The sequence below is a fragment of the Borostomias antarcticus genome, assembly GCF_949987555.1.
Source record: "Borostomias antarcticus genome assembly, chromosome: 21".
NCBI lineage: Eukaryota > Metazoa > Chordata > Actinopteri > Stomiiformes > Stomiidae > Borostomias > Borostomias antarcticus.
Window position 1 is genome coordinate 18,594,533 of NC_140254.1, and position 22,500 is coordinate 18,617,032.

The 22,500-nt window shown below is 51.5% G+C and overlaps 2 protein-coding genes across 2 annotated transcripts in view; both read left to right on the top strand.

The window, feature by feature from the left end:
* The window catches only part of pou2f2a (POU class 2 homeobox 2a), a gene marked incomplete at both ends in the record, with an annotated part of 31,960 nt that extends 28,483 nt beyond the window's left edge, over positions 1-3,477 (top strand). The window contains 2 exons of the mRNA XM_084455034.1: positions 2,557-2,564; positions 3,361-3,477. Coding sequence (XP_084311160.1) covers positions 2,557-2,564; positions 3,361-3,477 — 125 coding nt within the window. The remainder of the gene's footprint in view (positions 1-2,556; positions 2,565-3,360) is intronic.
* A 5,980-nt stretch (positions 3,478-9,457) lies between these two features.
* The window catches only part of erf (Ets2 repressor factor), a 26,954-nt gene continuing 13,911 nt past the window's right edge, over positions 9,458-22,500 (top strand). Inside the window, exon 1 of the mRNA XM_084455384.1 lies at positions 9,458-9,894. Coding sequence (XP_084311510.1) covers positions 9,873-9,894 — 22 coding nt within the window. The 5' untranslated portion in view covers positions 9,458-9,872. The remainder of the gene's footprint in view (positions 9,895-22,500) is intronic.

A 22,500-nucleotide genomic window follows, 5' to 3' on the forward strand; every position in this document is an offset into this window, starting at 1 on the left:
TTTGGAAAACATGTCCTCTATTTTTTCTACAATGCAGCTTAAATCCAAAGGTGAACAACGAGGGCGGCAAAGAAAGATTTTACTAATGAAAAAAAACCTCAAGAGTGAAAACCAAAGAGCTCCAACATATCCTTCTTTTGTTGTTTTTTTGGACACATCGTAGCCTACTCACGCATTTCTCATTCTCATGGTTAAAAAGAAACTCCACAAGTTATCTTCACGGCAACAATGTTTGATTGGTGACGATAATTATGACCATGATGACGATGAATATTAATACAAAAAAAAAGAAGAAAAAAACACTGCTCTGTAACTTTGTATCTGTTACACTACCCATAATTCCTTTCTGTTTGTGAGTCAGCTGTTTTCTCTCCAGACTCTTTGAGTTAGTAGAACTTGTTCTGTTAGACCCTGACTCATCGCTATCTGTGTGCCTGTCGTTTTGGGGGGAGGGAAGGGGGACAAGTGAAACAGTAATTGTTAGGAATAAAGTGCTAATTTAGACCAGATCAGTCTTCCCGTTTTTATTATCATGTTCCCTATCATGCACCAAAACTATCATGTACATAGTGCATAATGGTGAATATGTCCATCACACACACACACACAATTGTTTATGATTTACAAAAGGGTCGTTGATGCTTTATCACCCCAAACCACACCCTATTCTATTCTACAAATGAGGTAACTCTCGTCACCAACTGTTTTTGGTTGATAACCTCAATTACACATTGAAGCTGCTGAGGTTGTTCTGACTGAGGCAGCCTGGCAGGACTCGTGTGGTGCGGATGGCTCTACCCGACAGGCAGCACAGCTGTTTGAGGTTTCCACAGAACCCAAACCAACGACGCTCTCATCAGACGAGCTGGGGGGAGACCAGAAACCCCCCCCCCCCCCCCCCAACCAGACCCATAAATATGGAAGAGTTTTGTTTCGACAACGAGGAGTTGATTAGAACCCCCCCTTCTCTAGACAACACTCTCCTCTGGCGCAGTGTCCTGGTTACCGTGGTTAACCATCCCATATATATGTCATTCTGCACTAGGCTTTCATCCAAAGCGACTGACAGGCTGTGTGTGTGTGTGTGTGTGTGTGTGTGTGTGTGTGTGTGTGTGTGTGTGTGTGTGTGTGTGTGTGTGTGTGTGTGTGTGTGCATGTGTACATCTTCAGTGTGGGTGGCCCCTAACGGGGGGGACTGAAGCCCTAGACATCAGCGCCAGACTCTACCAATAGAGTTAGACAGGAGCCTGCAGTGATGCTTCTCTGGAGAGGGCCTAGCCGGGGATCTGGGTGGCCTGTCGTGGGGGGGAGGTGGGGGAGGCGGGGTGGGGGGGGGGGGGGGGGTGGGGAGGGGAGGGGGAGGAGGAGGGAGGGAAGGAGAAGAGGAGCATTTCCAGTCAGCCCCGGCCCAACCCAGTCCTCCTCTCTTTCTGGGAACTCTTGTTTATCTTCCATGTGTCAAACCAGAGATCCATCGGGGACCTGATGTATGCGTGTGTGTGTGCGTGTGTGTGTGTGTGTGTGTATGTGTGTGTGTGTGTGTGTGTGTGTGTGTGTGCGTGTGTGTGCATGTGTGTGTGTACACTACATCTTTCCTCACACTCTCATGTTCACTGACCATGAATGCCAGTCTTTGTAACACCTCACGCCGGACCAATGACAGACCGGGAGGGAAATGTTTAGACACAAGATGTGGAGAACCACAGAGATCATAATCTGTCAATCCAGTGGTCAGGCCAGGTAGGGGTCAGGCTGGGTCTAGAACCGTACTCTTGATTCTTGTCGAGTGGTGACCGAGCGGTGGACGCTGCTTCCATCCTGTGTGGATTGTGGCGTCATGTCAGAAGATCTCGACAGGTTTGAAACGTTGGTGGAAATGGAAGTCCAGTTTGGAGGTTCTTCTATTAGTTCTGCTGAGCGACCCTCAGCCAAGCAGCACCTACAGTACAAGGTGTCTACGATTCCTGTTGTTATACAAGGGGTGAACACTACCCACAGTCACCACTAGAGAGACACCTACACTAAAGAGATCGCCGTGCATGGGGAGAGTTGGATCGCCAGTCATGCAGACATCATAACAGAATGTTCCTCTTTGCAGTCACTATACACAGGTAATATCTAAATATAATAGACAAATCACTATTTTATTTATTAAGTTAATACAGTAACATGTTAATGGCTCTAATCCTTTCAAACGTAGAAGTCTAATGTTTACACATTATTTTAATTAGACTCTCGGGCACATCCTGTGTGGGAGGTCTGTGCTCAACGAGAACCATTTCTAGTATTTTTATTTTTCACTTGCTTTGGAAATGCAAACATATCCCCATGTCAATAAAGCCCCTTGAATTGAATCGACTTCCTTTTCGAGGCTTCAAGCTGCCTCTTATCTAAAGTAGGACACAATGAGAATAGGGGCATGAGAATTACACAGGCAAAGCATGAGGTCTGGAATTGTTTTTGTTGTGGATTTGAGTGACTGACTGGCGGCAGTAGGCTAAGTCACGCCGTGTCTGACATGTAAATTCCTCTGTAAACTGTTAAACTGTCCTGTAGACCGAATGGTCCCGAACACACAGCCGCACCAGTTACAGCTAGTTTGAATAGAGATTTGAATTTGGGGCAAACACCCCGGAGCAGGTAACTCTATACTCAACACCAGGGAGATAGAGTTACGGTTGGCGTTGCCGTGGGCTGTTCCATGGACCTGAAGTGGGCCTGACCAACTGTAGAATGGGGACCAACGCTGGAGTCGTTCCTATGGGACGAGTTCCAGAGACACAGATTAACCCTCGATCTAAGAGGCTGTGTCCCGGGAGAATTTCCATTGACATGAACTTGACTCTGACAAAACAGGCTTTTTCCACTCGGTGAGCGAAGTGAGTCAGTACAGATACAGCGGAAAACAAGCCCTTGAAATCCCTGGAGTGTTTGAATCCTCTCTAGTTTACTAGTCCTAAAGTCTTTGAGCCTAGTGACCTAGTAGTCTAGAGATTGATAACATTCAGAGTGGAGCGTCAACAATCTGACCTGAAGCACCTTCGCTGCTGGGCTTGTCCATTATGTAAACATTGGTGGAACCTATTGTGACTGTGAGAATCCCGGTTCTATTGTGACTGTGAGAATCCTGGTTCTATTGTGACTGTGAGAATCACGGTTCTATTGGGTGGGACGATCCCATTGACCTGTAGCCTCCAAATGGCACATTATAGAAATGCACTATTATTCTGTAGACAGAGGTTGAGCCAGGAACGGTAACCTGAACAGTGAGTTGAAGACAGACGTCATCATCCGCATCTGGCCTGCTTGTACAGCTCCAGACTCCCCGGCCCCCCCTCCCCCTGGTGTGGGTCGTTGTAGACGCTCCGTTTCCATGGCGACGCGCCCGTCTGCTCGGCGTGCGGCCGCACGCGGTTGAGGTCGGAGCTCACAGGACGCCAAGCGGTCTCCCCGCCGGGCAGAGCGTGTGCCAGCTAGACGCCGCCGCTGCCACGCCCTCAGCCCCAGCCCCTACCCCAGCCCCTACCCCAGCCCCTACCCCAGCCCTCAGCCCCCAGCCCCTACCCAGCCCCTACCCCAGCCCCTACCCCAGCCCTCAGCCCCAGCCCCTACCCCAGCCCCCAGCCCCTACACCAGCCCCTACCCAGCCCTCAGCCCCCAGCCCCTACCCAGCCCTCAGCCCCCAGCCCCTACCCAGCCCCTACCCCAGCCCCTACCCCCAGCCCCTACCCAGCCCCTACCCCAGCCCCTACCCCTACCCCAGCCCCTACCCAGCCCCTACCCCAGCCCCTACCCCAGCCCTCAGCCCTCAGCCCCCAGCCCCCAGCCCCTACCCCAGCCCCTACCCCAGCCCTCAGCCCCCAGCCCCTACCCCAGCCCCCAGCCCCTACCCCAGCCCTCAGCCCCCAGCCCCTACCCCAGCCCCTACCCCAGCCCTCAGCCCCCAGCCCCTACCCAGCCCCTACCCAGCCCCTACCCCAGCCCCTACCCAGCCCCTACCCAGCCCCTACCCCAGCCCCTACCCAGCCCCTACCCCAGCCCCTACCCCAGCCCTCAGCCCCTACCCCAGACACCTCCCCGGCCCCAGCCTCAGACCCCTCCCGCCCCAGTCCCAACCTCAGCCCCAGCCCCAGCCTCAGCCCCCTCCCGCCCCAGCCCCAGCCTCAGCCCCCTCCCGCCCCAGCCCCAGCTTCAGCCCCAGCCCCAGCCTCAGCCCCCTCCAGCCCCAGCCTCAGCCCCAGCCCCAGCCTCAGCCCCCTCCAGCCCCAGCCCCAGCTGAGGGTTGTCAGAGCTCCCAGAGGAGCAGTTCCAGGTCAGGCCAGACGCAGACGTTCCTGCTCCAGTTCCCCCTGCTGTGTAAATACTGGCTCTGGTGAATGTGAGTTAGGTTTCAGACTTCGTTTACAGCGGGAGAGACAGAGTGTGCAAAAGGAAAGAGAAACAGAGAGTGAGAGAGGAAAGAGAGAGGGAGTGAGAGAGGGAGAGGAGGGAGAGAGGGAGGGAGAGAGGGAGAGGAGGGAGAGAGGGAGTGAGAGAGGTAGGAGAGAGGGAAAGGAGGGAGAGAGGGAGTGTGAGAGGTAGGAGAGAAGGAGAGGAGGGAGAGAGGTAGGAGAGAGGGAGAGGAGGGAGCGTGAGAGGTAGGAGAGAGGGAGAGGAGGGAGAGAGGGAGCGAGAGAGGTAGGAGAGAGGGAGAGGAGGGAGAGAGGGAGCGAGAGAGGTAGGAGAGAGGGAGAGGAGGGAGAGAGGTAGGAGAGAGGGAGAGGAGGGAGAGAGGGAGCGAGAGAGGTAGGAGAGAGGGAGAGGAGGGAGAGAGGTAGAGGGAGGAAGGAGAGAGGGAGAGAGAGGGTAAGGGAGGAGTGTGTTAGAGAGACATACAGAGGAGTAGTAGGGGGAAGTGCTGCATAGTGTCAACGGGAATAGGAAGAGAGAGTTCCCTGTCGGGACACTGGAGGCCCTGTCAACACATACACACTGTGCTCAATATAGACTCACACCGTTCCACGCATACCTCCCAACGTTGCCCCCCCCCCCCTCTCTCTCTCTCTCTCTCTCTCTTCTCCACCCCACCCTCTACAACCCTCTTTCTCTCTCTTTCCCTAATTCCCCCCCCCCCTCTCTCTCTCTCTCTCTCTCTTCTCCACCCCACCCTCTACAACCCTCTTTCTCTCTCTTTCCCTAATTCCCCCCCCCCTCTCTCTCTCTCTCTCTCTCTCTCTTCTCCACCCCACCCTCTACAACCCTCTTTCTCTCTCTCTCCCCCCCCCCCCTCTCTCTCTCTCCCCTTCACTCTCTCTAACTCTGTACATTACTTGGCGCGGAGCTGAAAATAGGTCAAATATAACTCTCACATTCCTCTGTAGTCTCCCTTCCACAAGGATCCAGTCTCTCTCTCTCTCTCTCTCTCTCTCTCTCCTGAAGAGGTCCCCCTCTCTTTGTAAAGATATAGAACCAGACTTAATTTATTTCAACTGCCGTTAACGTAGCCATTTCTGCTAACAGTTTTTTATTTTTTTTATCTCAGTTCGCAGCTAAGACAGATAATGGTTGTGTTCTGCTTGCAGATCATTACAATAAAGCGACGCCACAAAACTGGATTTGTATCCCTTGTGCGCGGATGTCGATCTTAAGGATTTCCAAACGGTGTAGAGTCCCTAGTCACCTCCGGTCATCCTAACGGGGAACTAGTTCTGCCTAGTTCCCCGAACTAGTTCGGGGAACTAGAACCGAAACTAGTTCAGTTCTTCCCTAACGGGGAACTGCCTGAATCCAAATTGGAACCTCTCTGGGGCCCTTGCCTCTCTCCCCCTACATTTGTATATGTCTCTTCATCAACCCCCCCCCCCTCCTCCTCGACCTTCCCCGCCCCCTTCTCCCCCGCCCCGTTCCTTCCATGGCCTCATCCCTCCTTCCCTCCATTTTTGTCCCCTCTTCGGCAGCACAGGAGCGTGGTAATCCCATTACACATGTGTGAATGCCAGCTGGGAGAGGGAGGGAGGGAAAATGAACAGTGTGTGTGTGTGTGTGTGAGAGAGAGAGAGAGAGAGAGAGAGAGAGAGTGTGCAGACTGGTTTATTACAAGTGTGTCTGTATATGTGTCTGCGTACTCCCTAAGCCCCTAATGTAATGTGGGAGTGTGTGGGGAGTGTGTGTGGAGTGTGTGTGGGGAGCGTGTGGGGAGTGTGTGTGGGGAGGAGGCCGGGGAGGCGGGGTCTAGAGGCCGGGGAGGCGGGGTCTGGAGGCCGGGGAGGCGGGGTCTAGAGGCCGGGGAGGCGGGGTCTGGAGGCCGGGGAGGCGGGATCTGGCGGCAGGGGAGGCGTGGTCTGGCGGCCGGGGAGGCGGGGTCTAGAGGCCGGGGAGGCGGGGTCTGGAGGCCGGGGAGGCGTGGTCTGGCGGCCGGAGAGGCGGGGTCTGGAGGCCGGGGAGGCGTGGTCTGGCGGCCGGAGAGGCGGGGTCTAGAGGCCGGGGAGGCGGGGTCTGGAGGCCGGGGAGGCGGGGTCTGGCGGCCGGGGAGGCGGGGTTTGGCGGCCGGGGAGGCGGGGTCTGGAGGCCGGGGAAGCGGGGTCTGGAGGCCGAGGAAGCGGGATCTGGAGGCCGGGGAGGCGGGGTCTGGAGGCCTGGGAGGTGGGGTCTGGAGGCCGGGGAGGCGGGGTCTGGAGGCCGGGGAGGCGGGGTCTGGAGGCCGGGGAGGCGGGGTCTGGAGGCCGGGGAGGCGTGGTCTGGAGGCCTGGGAGGTGGGGTCTGGAGGCCGGGGAGGCGGGGTCTGGAGGCCGGGGAGGCGTGGTCTGGAGGCCTGGGAGGTGGGGTCTGGAGGCCGGGGAGGCGGGGTCTGGAGGCCGGGGAGGCGGGGTCTGGAGGCCGGGGAGGCGGGGTTGCTAGACGGCGCAGACAGACCCAGTGTGTTTCCTCAAGAGTTCAAGCGCCAAGAAAATAAACAAACCGTTTGATCACAAAGGACCCATTCACTCCCTCTTCTCCCCCTCTCTCTCCTTCTCTCTCTCCTTCTCTCTCTCTCTCTGAGTCTCCCCCTCCCCCCTCCACTTACCCGCGCTCCTCAATCTCCTTCTCTCCCTCCTCTCTGTGACCCCTCTTTCTTAATCCTCCTCTCCTAAAATCCCTTTCTCCCTCTCTCTCCCATCTTCCTTCCATCTCCAGGCCTGTGGCACGGTCTCAGCTGCATGTCAGTACTGGGTTCTTGTTTGAGCACCGGGGGAGACACACACACACACACACACACACACACACACTCACTCATACACACCATGAGAATAACAAATGCTAGCCTCACTCAGACCTGCCTCCTCCTATACTCAGCGTCTCTGAGTGGGCTTGTGTTTTCTTACAGCACAATGTGTTGGTGTGAATGGGCCTCTTCTCTCCCATTGTCAATGTGTGTGTGTGTGTGTGTGTGTGCGTGTGTGTGTGTGTGTGTTGTTATGTGTGAGGGAGTGTTCACCTTGGGTGTGGCCCCCTGTGTGTCTCACTTCTTCTAACAAAAGACAGATTGACCCAAAGATAGATTCACCCAATTCAGTGCAACTGCTTTGGATAATAAAAAATAAATCTGGCTTCCCAAATAGATGTTAAAACCATCAACATGTTGCTTGTATTCCTGTTCCAAATCATTGATTAACCATCCATCAACCGTCCATCAATCACCGACAATTGATCACCGGAGCCTAATGAGTTATTATCTGCATCAGCAATGAACTACTGGCCTCGTGATCAATTAGTCTCAATCACCAGAGCCGTTCACACCAACGTGACAAAGGTTCCCTGCTGCCGGCCTTTGTCACCAGTCTTTTGACATTCAGTGAGCTTCAGCCACCGTCACGCAGCCCAGGCTGGGACAGCTGTGTGGAAATGTGGGCTTCCTGGGGACGTAAATCAAGCAGATCAACCATGTTACTTTGAGTTGCTACCTGCGCTACTCTGGGGCTAGTCCATTGGAGCAATTTCACAACTCGCACAAATATCATCATAGTTGCACCATCGTCTGTGGCCCCCGCTCTCTCCACAGCGTCTGCCCCCCCCCCCCCCCCACAAAAAAACTGGAGGGGTACCATCTAGGTTTAATAACGATCTACAGCCACTGCTTAGTTAATAAATGTCTTGGTGATTCTTGCATGGTTATTCACACACTGAAGAGAAGGATCAAGTCCAGACTTGTCTATCAATAAGGTGAGATGATCAATTAGAAACAGAGAGAGAGGGGGGAGTGATGAGAGGGAGGGAGAGAGAGAGAGAGAGAGAGAGAGAGAGAGAGAGAGAGAGAGAGAGAGAGAGAGAGAGAGAGAGAGAGAGACATACAGACACCCATTGGATATATATAGGCTAAACACAATCTGTTGCATAAAGGGGAAAAAAAGTTTGTTGACAAATGAAAGCAGAGAGAAGGAGAGGGGGAGGAGAAGAGGAGGAAAGAACAGGTGGAGGAGGAGAAGAGGTGGAAGATGTGAGAGGTGGAGGAGAGGTAGAGGAGGAGGAGAGGCGGAGGAGGACAGAGAGGAAGAAGGAGAGGAGGAGGAGACGAGGGAGGGAGGGGATGAGCAGCGTTCGTGGAGGATTGTTCAGTGCAGTGTTAACACTGTTGTGTTACTCTAACGCTTGTGTGCGACAGCCTATGAAATGTCATCTACTGCCCGCTGTTTTTACACACACACGCACGCACGAGCAGAGGAGGTAGAGAGTGAGTGGGAGCAGCGATTGCAAGTGGAGGACAGAGAGACTGAGGTAAAAGGAAAGAGAAGGCCACCTACAGTGTTCACTTCAGACCCCCTCCACTCTCCAACTCTCACACACACACACACACACACACACACACACACACACACACACACACACACACACACACACACACACACACACACTGTGTGCCTTTTCTGTAGGCCTTTGGTGAACTTTGCTTGCTCATACACAGTGCGGGATTGAGACGTCGATCAGATAATTTGTACCGATGATGACTGAGTGCGGTGTTACGGTTTTGCAGCCGACAGGATGCATCACATAACCGGCGGCATTAACGGATCTCCACAGCAACGGCGCGCGCTGCCGTGACGCCAACCGGGCGAGTGGCAAGTGGGCGTGGCTACCTCCTACCCTCCCTCACGAGCACGCCAGCGTGGGCGGCCCCGTGTGGTAGAGAGAGAGAGAGAGAGAGAGGGAGAGAGAGAGAGAGAGAGAGAGAGAGAGAGAAACACGACACCCCGAGAGAGAGAGAGAGAGAGAGAGAGAGAGAGAGAGAGAGAGAGAGAGAGAGAGAGAGAGAGAGAGAGAGACTGGTGTGCTGAGCGAACGGAGAGTAAGTGGAAAAAGAGGTCTGTAGCTAGTCAGAGAAAGAGAGAGGGGGAGAGAAAAAAAAAACAGTGGCCCCATTTTCAGGGTGAAAACTTTTTTTTTTTTTTCCTGTGCGATCATGTTTTGACTGCTCTCTCTCTGGAAGGATGATGTGGAAGAAGAATCGACCATGCAACACTGTAGCGCGGAGGATCAGTGTGAAGTTTTAGATCAGTCTTCAGTCTTCAAGTGTTCAGTCTATCGGCACGACGCCATTCAGACGAGGCCAGGACAACTTTCCGCTCTTCCCCGTCGAATGAAAGAACTGGACAAAAAAACTTTTAATCCAAGTATTTAACTAGTGGACAACATCAGTTGTGGAAATACACAGCTCACTGGTTCTTAGGGGGTTATTGTAGGAAAGGGGGGGAACGTTTTCCGACGACTTTGTGTGAGACTTTTAATCTGCCACACGCCAAGAAAGAACAAGGAGAAGAAGTGGGTGTCTTTGAGCTAGCCTGGGTTAGCTAGCCTAGCCAGCTCCAGAGGGAACCACGGGAACCCCAGAGGGAACCACGGGAATCCGCTGACCAGTCACCATGAAGACCCCGGGGGACACGGGTAAGAGTTTTACACAGATATACGACATTATAGCTCAAACTGGGCTCCGCATGTGTTGAAATGGAAGCGAGCTAGCTGAGTTAGCCTGTTGATCATCACGCTCCTAGAAAGTGTGAAACTATGTCGCTCAACCAGTTAGCTAGCCAGTCAAATACACTTAATATGCTTTTATCTCGCTAACCAACACGAATTTAACTAACTTGACTAACTAGGTCACACAACTAGATGTACTAAGTGAAATTAGTTCGAAGTGAGTTAACTTATCTCTTGTGTTTTAAGTTAGCTACCGCTAACCCAGCTAGGCTAAGTAGCTACGAGCTAATTTACAGCGCTATCCCGGGTCAGTGTAGTTGCTGGAAGGGGAGAGTTCCTCGGGACACTGAGGTACGGGTAAGTCTAGTTGCTGGAAGGGGAGAGTTCCTCGGGACACTGAGGTAGGCTACATGCTGACGGGATTGAGAGATGGAAAGAATGGAAACTCTTCTCGTGTTTGTATTTCAACGGACATGGAAGGCATCCAGCTAGAGACTTTGTAAACATCTATCGTCCCGTGTTTCAGTCCGGGACCAGAGAATAGTCTTGAGAATAGTCTGAGAATAGTCTTGAGAATAGTCTGAGAATAGTCTTGAGAATAGTCTGAGAATAGTCTTGAGAATAGTCTTGAGAATAGTCTGAGAATAGTCTGAGAATAGTCTGAGAATAGTCTGAGAATAGTCTGAGAATAGTCAGAGAATAGTCTGGGAATAGTCTGAGAATAGTCTGAGCCGTTTAACTTTGTAGCCACTTGTTTTAGTTGTATACGGGACAGTAGCGCAGTTCAAATGCGTCGTTTTTGTAACAGTTGATCTCAAACTTTTAGCTATTTTCTATAAATTATGTTTTGATACTATCTGTCAGCATCTTAGCAGGAAGTAAAAACTATTTTTTACGTGGAGAGTATTTAGCTACTGGTAGGAACTGTTCCCACGGAACTGGGTTGATATGCATGTGAAATGAAAAAGCAACACAGCAATGAAATGTATCATCTTGTCAATGTGAAATGTATCATCTTGTCCTAACCCCGAACAACTGCCTTACAACTGCGTGATATATTCCTCTTTTGAAGCAGCTATGTGGTTAACCGTATCTGGCTGATTCATGCAATGTACTCGAGAACACCTTTAAGTAACATTAGTAAACGTGGACCGTTCCATGGCATTTTATCAATGGATAGTAAGGTCCATCCATGTTTGGAATATCCTTGCTCATCGTCCATTAGAAGTCTGGTTCCTTATCTGCATAGGTTAGCAAGTACACCATAAAACGCGTTGGCAGTGAAGACATGTTAATTTAACTATTAGCTGATTATTCCATTCCCCTCCCCCACACAGTCACAAAGTGGGTGAACCCAGTTTGAGGTATGGAAACAGCTTTATTTTTCTTCAATTTTAGGCATAACATGGAAAGGTACGCGACCCCACTGCCTCCAGCTCGAACATAGCTGCATACGACTCCCTTAAGGCTATTCAGATTTAGGTGGCTTGTAGGGTTATTGTTAGGATTTGGGCTGAAGTGATGTTAAAATGGAGACATTGTTTTGCTGTGTTGTTTTTTTTCACCAGTCTATTGGCACTAGCATAGCTCTATGCCCCCTGGGCCTTCTCCACCCTGGCTCCACTGACATCGCAGGAATCCACAGACCTTTCTGCTTCCTCTCTGAAAAAAACCCAAGGAGTGTGTGTGTGTGTGAGAGAGAGAGAGAGAGAGAGAGAGAGAGAGAGAGGGAAAGAAAGCGAAAGCACACCCTCAGGGTGACTGCACATCTCTAACTATTAATCTGCATGAGATTGAAGGCCATTTTAAAAGTTGTTTTGGCATTTAGACTAACTTTGTTTGGGCCAGATTGAAGTCCTTACGGGCTGCATGTGTCTTTACATGCTGAGCACACACACACACACACACACACACACACACACACACACACACACACACACACACACACACACACACAGTCAACTCATACACTGCTCCAGCCAGGTGACAGAGCTCAGAGGTGTGTGTCCAGGGGGGGTCACCATCCATGTACATCCTGACAGGAAGTGAGCAGTCTGGCCCTCTAGGAGCTAGCTCCAGTTTTCCACTTGTACTGCTCGTTACATCAACAAGCCGCCACACTGGACACGTCACAGCTGCTAGGCACCTTCTGTTGTACTCTCCCTACGTGAGAGAGCGAGTGTGTGTGTGTGCGTGTGAAAGAGAGAGAAAATGTATGTAAAAGAGTCATGCAAGAGCAATATTTGGTTTTTATATCTTGTACACCCCCTTTGTATTGTGGCTATATTTTGCGTACTTATGGACTTCCTGCCATAACACAACAAATTCTCCCTTGGGGATCAATGTATGTAAAAGAGTCATGCAAGAGCAATATTTTGTTTTTATATCTTGTACACCCTCTTTGTATTGTGGCTATATTTTGCGTTCTTATGGACTTCCTGCCATAACACAACAAATTCTCCCTTGGGGATCAATAAAGTATCTATCCATCTGAAGCTGGTGATAACACAGGCCTGATGTCGGGAAACCATGTTGGCTGGTTTAAACATTAGCCTAATGCTTGTGTGATTTGTAATCAGAACTACACAGCCTCAGACTACATGACTCAGTCAGGGGTGCTGTTCACTTCTAGAATTCTGTGAGAGAATGTTTGTGTGTACGCAGCGTTTGGGAGGGGAGGTTTAGGGTGGAAGGGGGCAGTAATTAGGCCTAGCTTTACTGTCCGGCGTCAGCGGGTTTCCTTGCCGGGAGTGTCTGATGTCCTGCCTGCATCGATCCAGGCCATGTGACCTGTGATGCGTACACAGTGGAAGAGGGTCTTTCCTGGAATCCTGTGATTGGTTGTCAAGACCCGCACCGGGCAGAGTAATAGACAACACGCACGCACACACACACACGTACATACACACACACACACACACACGCGCACACATACACATACACACACACAGCCTTGCTCACCTCGCCACTCCACGCTGGTCAAACAAAGAAATAGAGGCAACGAGTGTTTTAACGAAGGTGTGTGTGTGTGTGGGTGGATGTGGGTGTGTGTGTGTGTCCGTCCGTCCGTCCTGGCTCCATGATCTAAGACCCCTGCAGTTTAGATGAGATGGCAGAGCTAGTCAAGTGGAACCAAAGTAGTCGGTCCACTGAGCAGATAAGGCAGGACCTCTATCTCTGCGACACACTGTCAGCATACAGTGTCATCATTTCTTTCTAAATAAGCAGAATGATTCTGTCAGTCGAGTCTCTTGTGGGTCTGGTGATCCTGTCGCTGAGTTTATGGAGTAGAAAACCCCACTTGTGTTAAAAAGAAAAGTTTAGAAGTTGGACCACTTATGATGACATCACCAGCCTCTTTAGCCCTGAGAGCGTCTCATCTCTCTACGAGCTGTGTGTGTGTGTGTGAGTGTGTGTGTGTGTGTGTGTGTGTGTGTGTGTGTGTGTGAGAGTAAGAGAGAAAAACATATTACTGTGTGTGTGTGTGAGAGAGAGGGAGAGAGTAAGAGTAAGAGAGAGAAACATTACTGTGTGCGTGCGTGTGTGTTTTGCGTGCGTGTGTATTGTGTGCGTGTGTGTGTTTTGTGCACGTGCGTGCATGTGTGTTTTGTGCGCGTGCGTACGTGTGTTTTGTGCGTGTGTGTTTTGTGCGTGTGTGTTTTGTGCGTGTGTGTTTTGTGCGTGTGTGTTTTGTTCGCGTTGTTTTCTGCCCCAGTGCTGACGGTGGGAACCCCTGAGGTTAAGTCTCGCCGATGTCTGTCACAACTCGCCCCTCTCTTGTGGTTCTTGGCTCCTCCACTCCAGTGTGCATTTTGCGCGTTTTGCGAGAGTATGAGTGCGAGCGAGAGAAAGTGTGTGCGCGCGAGAGAAAGTGTGTGCGAGCGAGAGAAAGTGTGTACACGCGACGACTTGTGTTTGCGTTAGCGGTGTGCGCTCTCTCAGGCAGACTCCCTAGCGCCCCGGTCTCCTTGAGCGCAATCCTCCCTGCACTGCCAGGGTCCCAGGAGGCCGGACAGCCCCCTTTCTCATGCCACTTCACACCAACTTGGCAACCCACACCTCCTAACCTGGCAACCCAAACCGCCAGGCAGGAGTTTTCACCGGGAAGTGCAGATCAAAGCCGGCTAGGTGTGACGAGGGAAGGAGGGAGGGAGTTTTCAGCTGCCTGCTCTGTTCCAGTTGGTGACCAACCAACGGGTTTGCCCATCTGATCTGAGGGTGTTCGTAAATCTCTGATCCCCTGTCTTTCCGCCTCTCTCTCTCTATCTCTCTCTCTCTCTCTCTCTCTCTCTCTCTCTCCCCCCCCCTCTGTCTTGCTCCATATTCCTCCTGCCACCTCCTCCCCCGCCCCTGTCTGTCTCTCTCTGTCTCCTCCCTGGTTAGTCTTTACGGTCCCAGACTAGACCACAGTAGACAGCTAATTAACCAGCTCCGCTGAGTTTCCCTGACGGGGCACACACCCCTCCCTCCCCGCCCCCAACGTGTGTGTGTCACCCCCGGGATCACTATTACTGTATCAGTTACATAACCTCTACAAGACTGTCTCTACTTCCAACAATAAGCCTGGCGTAGCGATGGTGATCATGATCTGACTCAGTTTGTTGTCTAACTCAATTAACTCCCACTCTCTGAATCTCTCTCTCACTCTCTCACTTTCACCCCCACCCCCACCCCCTCTTTCTCTCTCTCTCTCTCTCCCTCTGTTTTCTCTCTCGCCTCCCTCGTTCGTCAGTCTATCTCATTCTCTCTAATTCTCTTACACACTCAGTTTATTAGGGGCCCCGGACCCCCCACATGCCAAGTAAATGGCTAATGTCTGTGTTGCATTAGCCCCCCCACACACACACACACACACACTCTAATTCTCGTGCTTGTGCCATGTCTGTGGCGCCGCCGCTGCGCCGCTCTGTTTTATACGTTCTGATTGGGCCTTTTGGTCTTGAAAGAGGGTCCAGTGTAACGCAGTAGAACGCAGTAGACTGGGATTACACAGAGAGGCTCGCAAGTCTGTCTGTCTGTCTGTCTGTCTGCCTGACTGTCTGCCTGACTGTCTGCCTGACTGTCTGCCTGACTGTCTGTCTGTCTGTCTGTCTGTCTGCCTGACTGTCTGCCTGACTGTCTGTCTGTCTGTCTGTCTGTCTGTCTGTCTGTCTGTCCGCCCGTCTGTCCGCCCGTCTGTCTGCCTGTCTCTGTCCGCCTATCTGCCTGTCTGTCTGAGTGGAAATGAGAACTCTGAGGTAGGAAGACGTTGGCCTACAGCTGTTTGGTTTTTGTGTGTAATAACACTGTAACAACATTGTATTAGCCTGTTTTTTGGGGGAAGGGATTCCACATGATTACTAGCAGACATTTGCATTCAGCCAGCCAGCTTTCCAGTCAGCCAACCCCAGATCCCTAGCCTCCTAGCCCCCTAGCCCCAGCTCCCTAGCCCCAGCCCCCTAGCCCCAGCTCCCTAGCCCCAGCTCCCTAGCCCCAGCTCCCTAGTCCCAGCTCCCTAGCCCCAGCTCCCTAGTCCCAGCCCCCTAGCCCCAGCTCCCTAGCCCCAGCCCCCTAGCCCCAGCTCCCTAGCCCCAGCTCCCTAGCCCCAGCTCCCTAGTCCCAGCCCCCTAGCCCCAGCCCCCTAGCCCCAGCTCCCTAGCCCCAGCCCCCTAGCCCCAGCTCCCTAGCCCCAGCTCCCTAGCCCCAGCTCCCTAGCCCCAGCCCCCTAGCCCCAGCCCCCTAGCCCCAGCTCCCTAGCCCCAGCTCCCTAGCCCCAGCTCCCTAGCCCCAGCTCCCTAGCCCCAGCTCCCTAGCCCTAGCTCCCTAGTCCCAGGTCCAGCCAGCGGTGGCTGATCTGTCTGCTTCCCTGGTCCTGGCTGCGGGTCCTGGCGGGTTATTCTGGGCTGTGGTGAGGGAGGGGGAGTTTGGAGCTGGAGGGGGAGGGAGAGCGTCCATGTCGACTTTTAATCCCACAGCTGGAGCCACCAAGCTGGTGTGTGTGTGTGGCTGTGTCTGGGTGTGTGTGTGTGTCTGTGTGTGTGGCTGTGTGTGGCTGTGTCTGTGTGTCCGTGCGTGTGTCCGTGCGTGTGTGTGTGTGTGTGTGTGTGTGTGTGTGAGTGAAGGTTTGGAGGGAAATGAAAGGCATTCTGGAGGCCTAACCACAACAGAGTTGAGATCTTAAAGCAGAAATCTATCGTCTCCCATTCTCAACAGGCCCCCCCCCCCTCTCTCTCTCTCTCGCCCCTCTGGTCTCTCTCCCGATCCTCCTCTCTCTCTTCTCTCCTCTGTCTCTCTTCACATCTCTCTCCACAGTAACTCTGTCAGCCCTCCTTCGATTAGGGCTGGGTTTAAAAAAAATCGATGAATTGATTCTGAATCAAATGATTCATGAATCCCAAAATCGATCTTTTATTCAATGAATTAAGGAATGAATAGTTCATTAATGCATTCAATGATTCATTCATTCATTCATCTTTGGAAATCATTATCGATACCCAGCCCTAGTATTGATGTGTTGCATAACTTGGCAGTCATGTAATTAAGGTTACAGCTAAAAAGGTAAACAGGTTTTAGTAACACTAACCAAATCGATATTGAATTGAATCGTGATAATCGATTCTGAATCTTGTGAATCGGAATTGAATCGATTCTTGAAATTCGAATCGATACCCAGCCCTACCTTTGATACCAGTGATTTTCTGTAAATAGAAATCTCTGTCTGCCTGTCTGTCTGCCTGTCTGTCTGCCTGCCTGTCTGTCTGTCTGCCTGCCTGTCTGCCTGTCTCTCTGTGTCTATCTATTCAGTCTGTTTGTGCGGTTCAGTTAGACCCAGAACAGGTCCTACAGTAGCAGGTTGAGACCTACTGAGATCCAGGCCCGCCCACACACGCGTGCAGACACACACACACACACACACACACACACACACACACACACACACACACACACAGACACACACAGCAGGAGAACGGGCACTATAACTTTGTCTAACCATAACCATGTAGGGCTGATTTAATGCACACACACACACACACACACACACACACACACACACACACACACACACACACACACACACACACACGTGTGCTTGCGGAACCTGCGGAACTTCCCAGGACGCATCTGGTTTCTGTCTGGGCAGATTAAGCGGATGCACGGCGATGTATCTCATATCTGAGCACTGAGCGCCATACTGATGATGATGATGATGATGAGTAATAGGGAAGTGTGAATCATCGTTCAGGGCCTCCAACACCCCCCCCCCCAAATTCTCTCTCCTGGGTCATGCTAGGGGTCAAAGGTTGCGTCATGCATATGCAGCTGACTGCCCCAACCCCTGACCTATTTCTCTTTCCTCTTGTCCTCTCCTCATCCGTCCTTCTCTCCCTCTCTCTCCTCCACCTCCTCCTCTCTCCTCCCCCCAGCTCCTCCATCACTTGTCTCTCTCTCTTTCTCTCTCTCTCTGTCTGCCCACCTCCATCACCTGTCTCTCCTCCCTCTCCCTCCTCTATCACCTGTCTGTCTCTCCTCCCTCTCCCTCCTCTATCACCTACCTGTCTCTCCTCCCTCTCTTCTCCTCCATCACCTACCTGTCTCTCCTCCCTCTCCCTCCTCTATCACCTGTCTGTCTCTCCTCCCTCTCCCTCCTCTATCACCTGTCTGTCTCTCCTCCCTCTCCCTCCTCTATCACCTGTCTGTCTCTCCTCCCTCTCCCTCCTCTATCACCTGTCTGTCTCTCCTCCCTCCTCCTCTATCACCTACCTGTCTCTCCTCCCTCTCCCTCCTCTATCACCTACCTGTCTCTCCTCCCTCTCCCTCCTCTATCACCTACCTGTCTCTCCTCCCTCTCTTCTCCTCTATCACCTCCCTGTCTCTCCTCCCTCTCCCTCCTCTCACCTGTCTGTCTCTCCTCCCTCTCCCTCCTCTATCACCTGTCTATCTCTCCTCCCTCTCCTCCTCTATCACCTGTCTCTCTCTCCTCCCTCTCTTCTCCTCTATCACCTGTCTCTCTCTCCTCCCTCTCCTCCTCTTATCACCTGTCTCTCTCTCCTCCCTCTCTTCTCCTCTATCACCTGTCTCTCTCTCCTCCCTCTCTTCTCCTCTATCACCTGTCTCTCTCTCCTCCCTCTCTTCTCCTCTATCACCTGTCTGTCTCTCCTCCCTATGTGGGACCAGCGCGGGCAGACAGACAGACAGACAGAAGGAGCGTTTCCTCCTGCTAAATATAGGAGCAGGGAAGAATAGGAGGAAGGGAGGAGGAGGGAGAGAGGGAGGGATGAGGACAGGGGGAGCGAAGGAGACGGGGGACTGTGTGTGTGTGTGTGTGTGTGCGTGTGTGTGTGTGTGTGTTCAGTCACAGCTCAGCCGGTGTTGAGGACAATGCCTGTATGATGCCTATCTGGTATTAAAGCAGCCATTATAAAGCCCTTGACGTCAGAACCAGGCCTGTTCTAGCAGACTGGGACCCAGAGCTGCTTCCTGGCCCGCAGAGCCCCGGCGTGTGGATTTGGAAGGAGCACGCCAGCGGGGGTGCTGCCAATACTCGTATCTCGTACGGCGGGGCGGACGGAACAGGACCACTAGCTGATAGGGTTCTGCTTAGTAGACCTTTGGCTTCCTGTTCGACTTGGACTTTGAATCAGAAAAGCACCGTGTCCTGATAGCAGCAGGCCAGGACAGTAACTGCGCGGGTGGGGATGTGTGGGTGTGTGGGTGTGTGGATGTGTGGGTGTGTGGGTGTGTGGGGATGTGTGGATGTGTGGGTGTGTGGGTGTGTGGGTGGATGGATGTGTGGGTGTGTGGATGTGTAGGTGTGTGGGTGTGTGGGTGTGGGGATGTGTGGGTGTGGGGATGTGTGGGTGTGTGGGTGTGGGGATGTGTGGGTGTGTGGGTGTGTGGGTGTGTGGGTGTGTGGATGTGTGGATGTGTGGGTGTGTGGATGTGTGGGTGTGGGGATGTGTGGATGTGTGGGTGTGGGGATGGATGTGTGGATGTGTGGGTGTGGGGATGTGTGTGGATGTGTGGATGTGTGGGTGTGGGGATGTGTGGGTGTGGATGTGTGGGTGTGTGGATGTATGGATGTGTGGTTGTGTGGGTGTGTGGGTGTGGGGATGTGTGGATGTATGGATGTGTGGATGTGGTGATGGATGTGTGGATGTGTGGGTGTGTGGATGTGTGGATGTGTGGATGTGTAGGTGTGTGGGTGTGTGGATGTGTGGGTGTGTGGATGTGTGGGTGTGTGGATGTGGGTGTGTGGGTGTGGGGGTGTGGGGGTGTGGGTGTGGGGGTGTGGATGTGTGGGTGTGGGGGTGTGGGGATGTATGGGTGTGGGGATGTGGGGATGGATGTGTGGATGTGGGTTTGTTGGCTGTTCTGTTCCTCTTGCTCTGAGCTCAGGACCAGGCAGGGGTTCTGTGTGTGATGGTTCCACGGTAGCTCTGTTCTAGTGTTGTCAGGACCAGGCAGGGTTCTGTGTGTGATGGTTCCACGGTAGCTCTGTTCTAGTGTTGTCAGGACCAGGCAGGGGTTCTGTGTGTGATGGTTCCACGGTAGCTCTGTTCTAGTGTTGTCAGGACCAGGCAGGGGTTCTGTGTGTGATGGTTCCACGGTAGCTCTGTTCTAGTGTTGTCAGGAAGTGTTTGTGGTGTAACTCTTAATTACAGTCACCTAGCTGGAGGTACCGGGGAGGTCCCCAGGTAGAACACACACACACACACACACACACACACACACACATACAGCCTCATTAGCAAACACATCCACACACATACGATATGCTGCAACACACTACAACACATCAGTGTCATCAGCTGTTGCTGTATGTCCTCTGGTGTGTGTGTGTGTGTGTGTGTGTGTGTCCAAGGATCAGCGTAGTTCAGTATGTCAGTGATTGATTGAGGACTTGCATGTGATTGAGGTTGAAGTGTGTGTGCGTGTGTGTGTGCGTGTGTGTGCGCGTGTGTGTGTGTGTGTGTGTGTGTGTGTGTGTGTGTTATATGACCCTCACAGAGGCAGCACCACAGAGAACAGTGTCTGATAAAAGATTACATTGATGCTTTCTCACACACACACACACACACACCAGGGTTTCCTTTAACCAGTAATTAGCGTTTTTTGTCTGTTGAAGTCCGTTATTTAAATCTCTCCGGTCAGAAGTGAAAAAAAATCCCCTTAAGCACAATTTGAATTATAATAAAATAGGCTTAAATCACATTTCCATATATTCTGATTCCTTCTATATAAGAAAATAATATTATTTTTTAATGTGTAGTTTATAGGCCTAGGTGGTGAACGAAACAGCCATAACGTGAAAAACTCAAATCCCATTCATGCCAGACGCATCTTAAAGTAGCCTACAGCTGTAATTCATCATTAAGTAGCCAAGGTGACTAAATAAAGTGAAAGGCTGCCCAATGGCGCGCATGCCGCCCCCGAACATGTGTAGCGCATGTGAATCAGTCCGACATATAGATGACGAAAAGGTATCGCACACCAAGCTGCTCTTGTGAGGCGCTGATCGCTGGAAGAACCGATCAGAAGAAAGAAGAAAAAGATTCTTCAGAATCTCTCACGTCAAAATAAAACAACCAGACCAGAGTGTGCAACACTTTTACAGCCGAACAAAGCGCTCTTAGATTAGCGATCTAATCGTATCGGATGACAATTAGACATTAAATGGCATATATAGCTAAATTAAATGGCTACACAACAGCTAATCACCAACACAAACATATAATAATATATAAACACATCGGAAACTCTTTCTCTGTCTTCCACCTCTTTGTCCTTCTGCGATTCTTTACTTCTCTCGGTTCATTTGAGGAACCTTTTAATTGAATTAGTTTTTTTTTTTATGTTGACGCATTTCAGCTCTTTATTTATAGAGCTTAGAGGCCTTGTTGCTAGGCGACAGAGAGAGAGAGAGAGGGATGGAGCGACGGAGAGAAAGAAAGGGATGTGGAGGTGGAGGGGTGACAGGCGTACTCCATGTGAAAGCTGAATGACAAACAAGAGCCTTGAGTCAGCAGTGACGCGCGCACACAAACACACACACACACACACACACACACACACACACACACACACACACACACACACACGTGTCTGCTTCTCGTGTGTGTGTGTTTGTGCCCATTGTGCACCCACGCCTGTACCCTTTGAAATCTCCGGAGCACAGCTGTGTGGCGTCTGGTCTCTCTCCCTGGTCTCTCTCCCGTCTACTCTGCGGCTCTCTCTGGCCGTAGTCTCTCTTTCCAGCATCGGTCAGGCACATGGTGCAGATGTTAAAGTGAGACGTCCAGAAGGTCTTACTGTCTAGTGTTAGTCAATCTATTAGCAGTGAAATGTGTAACAATTATCTGATTACAACCATTAGCTTCACTCAGATGAGTATCAGACTACATGGAGCCTCAACTAGACCTAAACTGTATGATAGTCAGGGATGTCTGACCAGGCTATAGAGGGTTTTCACCGTCGGCCATGTTGGAGGTTTAAGCTTAGGTTTAGCAGGTGTAAGCTCAGGTTTAGGCTAACGACTAGATAAATAGGTCTATCTACCTGTCTATTGATCTATCTAGCTAGCTAGCTATCTACATTCAGTAGCTTCAACCTCCAACATGGCCGACAGATGACGGGCCGTGAAAACCCTCTATAACCCTTTTCAATGGCCGACTCGGGACAATTGTCTTCCCATAATAAAACACATTTGAGAGATTTGCGACTACGAATCGTTTTGTGGAGAATAGGCAGGCACCGCGGCTGCAGTCACATTCCACAAACATGGGAGAGAGCACGGAGATGCAATGATCACGGGTGAGTTCAGCCCCGACAAAACGCTTCTGTTGCTACATTTTGTCGGGGCTGACGTTCAACTCGCCCCGGCTGGCGACAAAAAAACAAACCTCCGAGCCTTTACTCTGATTGGCCGTGGTAACGTGCCTGCGCGAGAACTTGAATGCGAGGGCTAGGGATGCACCGATTGCAAAATTCTGGGCCGATGCCGATGTTTAAAATAACAATCCGGCCGATGGCCAATGTTAATTTATTTTTATTTTTTTCCCCCCTTTTGTGCCAGGGAAACAAAGAAATGAAGACATTTTTCACATTTACATAATAGGTACCTTTATCTAGGTGTGAACTATTTCTGGCATCATATTTTAAGATTAGGCAATACATTTTTGTGCAAAGCAAAACGACGTATCCACAGTGTAGCTGGAATGGAACTTTCTGCGGCAAGCGTTTTGCAACAAAAAAGCCATAATTGTTGCCGACATAACATCGGCCACTACCATCGGTGAATGTCATTTTATTTGCAGATGGGCCGACGGCAGTCAACAAGGCCAACATCGGCCGATGCATCAGTGCATCCCTAGTGAGGACAAGCCAGCCGAATACCATAGTACATATCCGCTAATCAATAGCCCCTAATCAAATGTTTCTGAAGGCACCTGTTGCTGGCCAAAAACCCGGCAAAAAAACAACTGAAAAAAGAAACCACCTTTCACCAGAGGCACTGCGCAATAATGACAGGGAGTATGAAAAAAAACAAGAGTTTTCCAGCCTCACTGGCGAGATCTCTAGCCTTGGCTAGGGTGC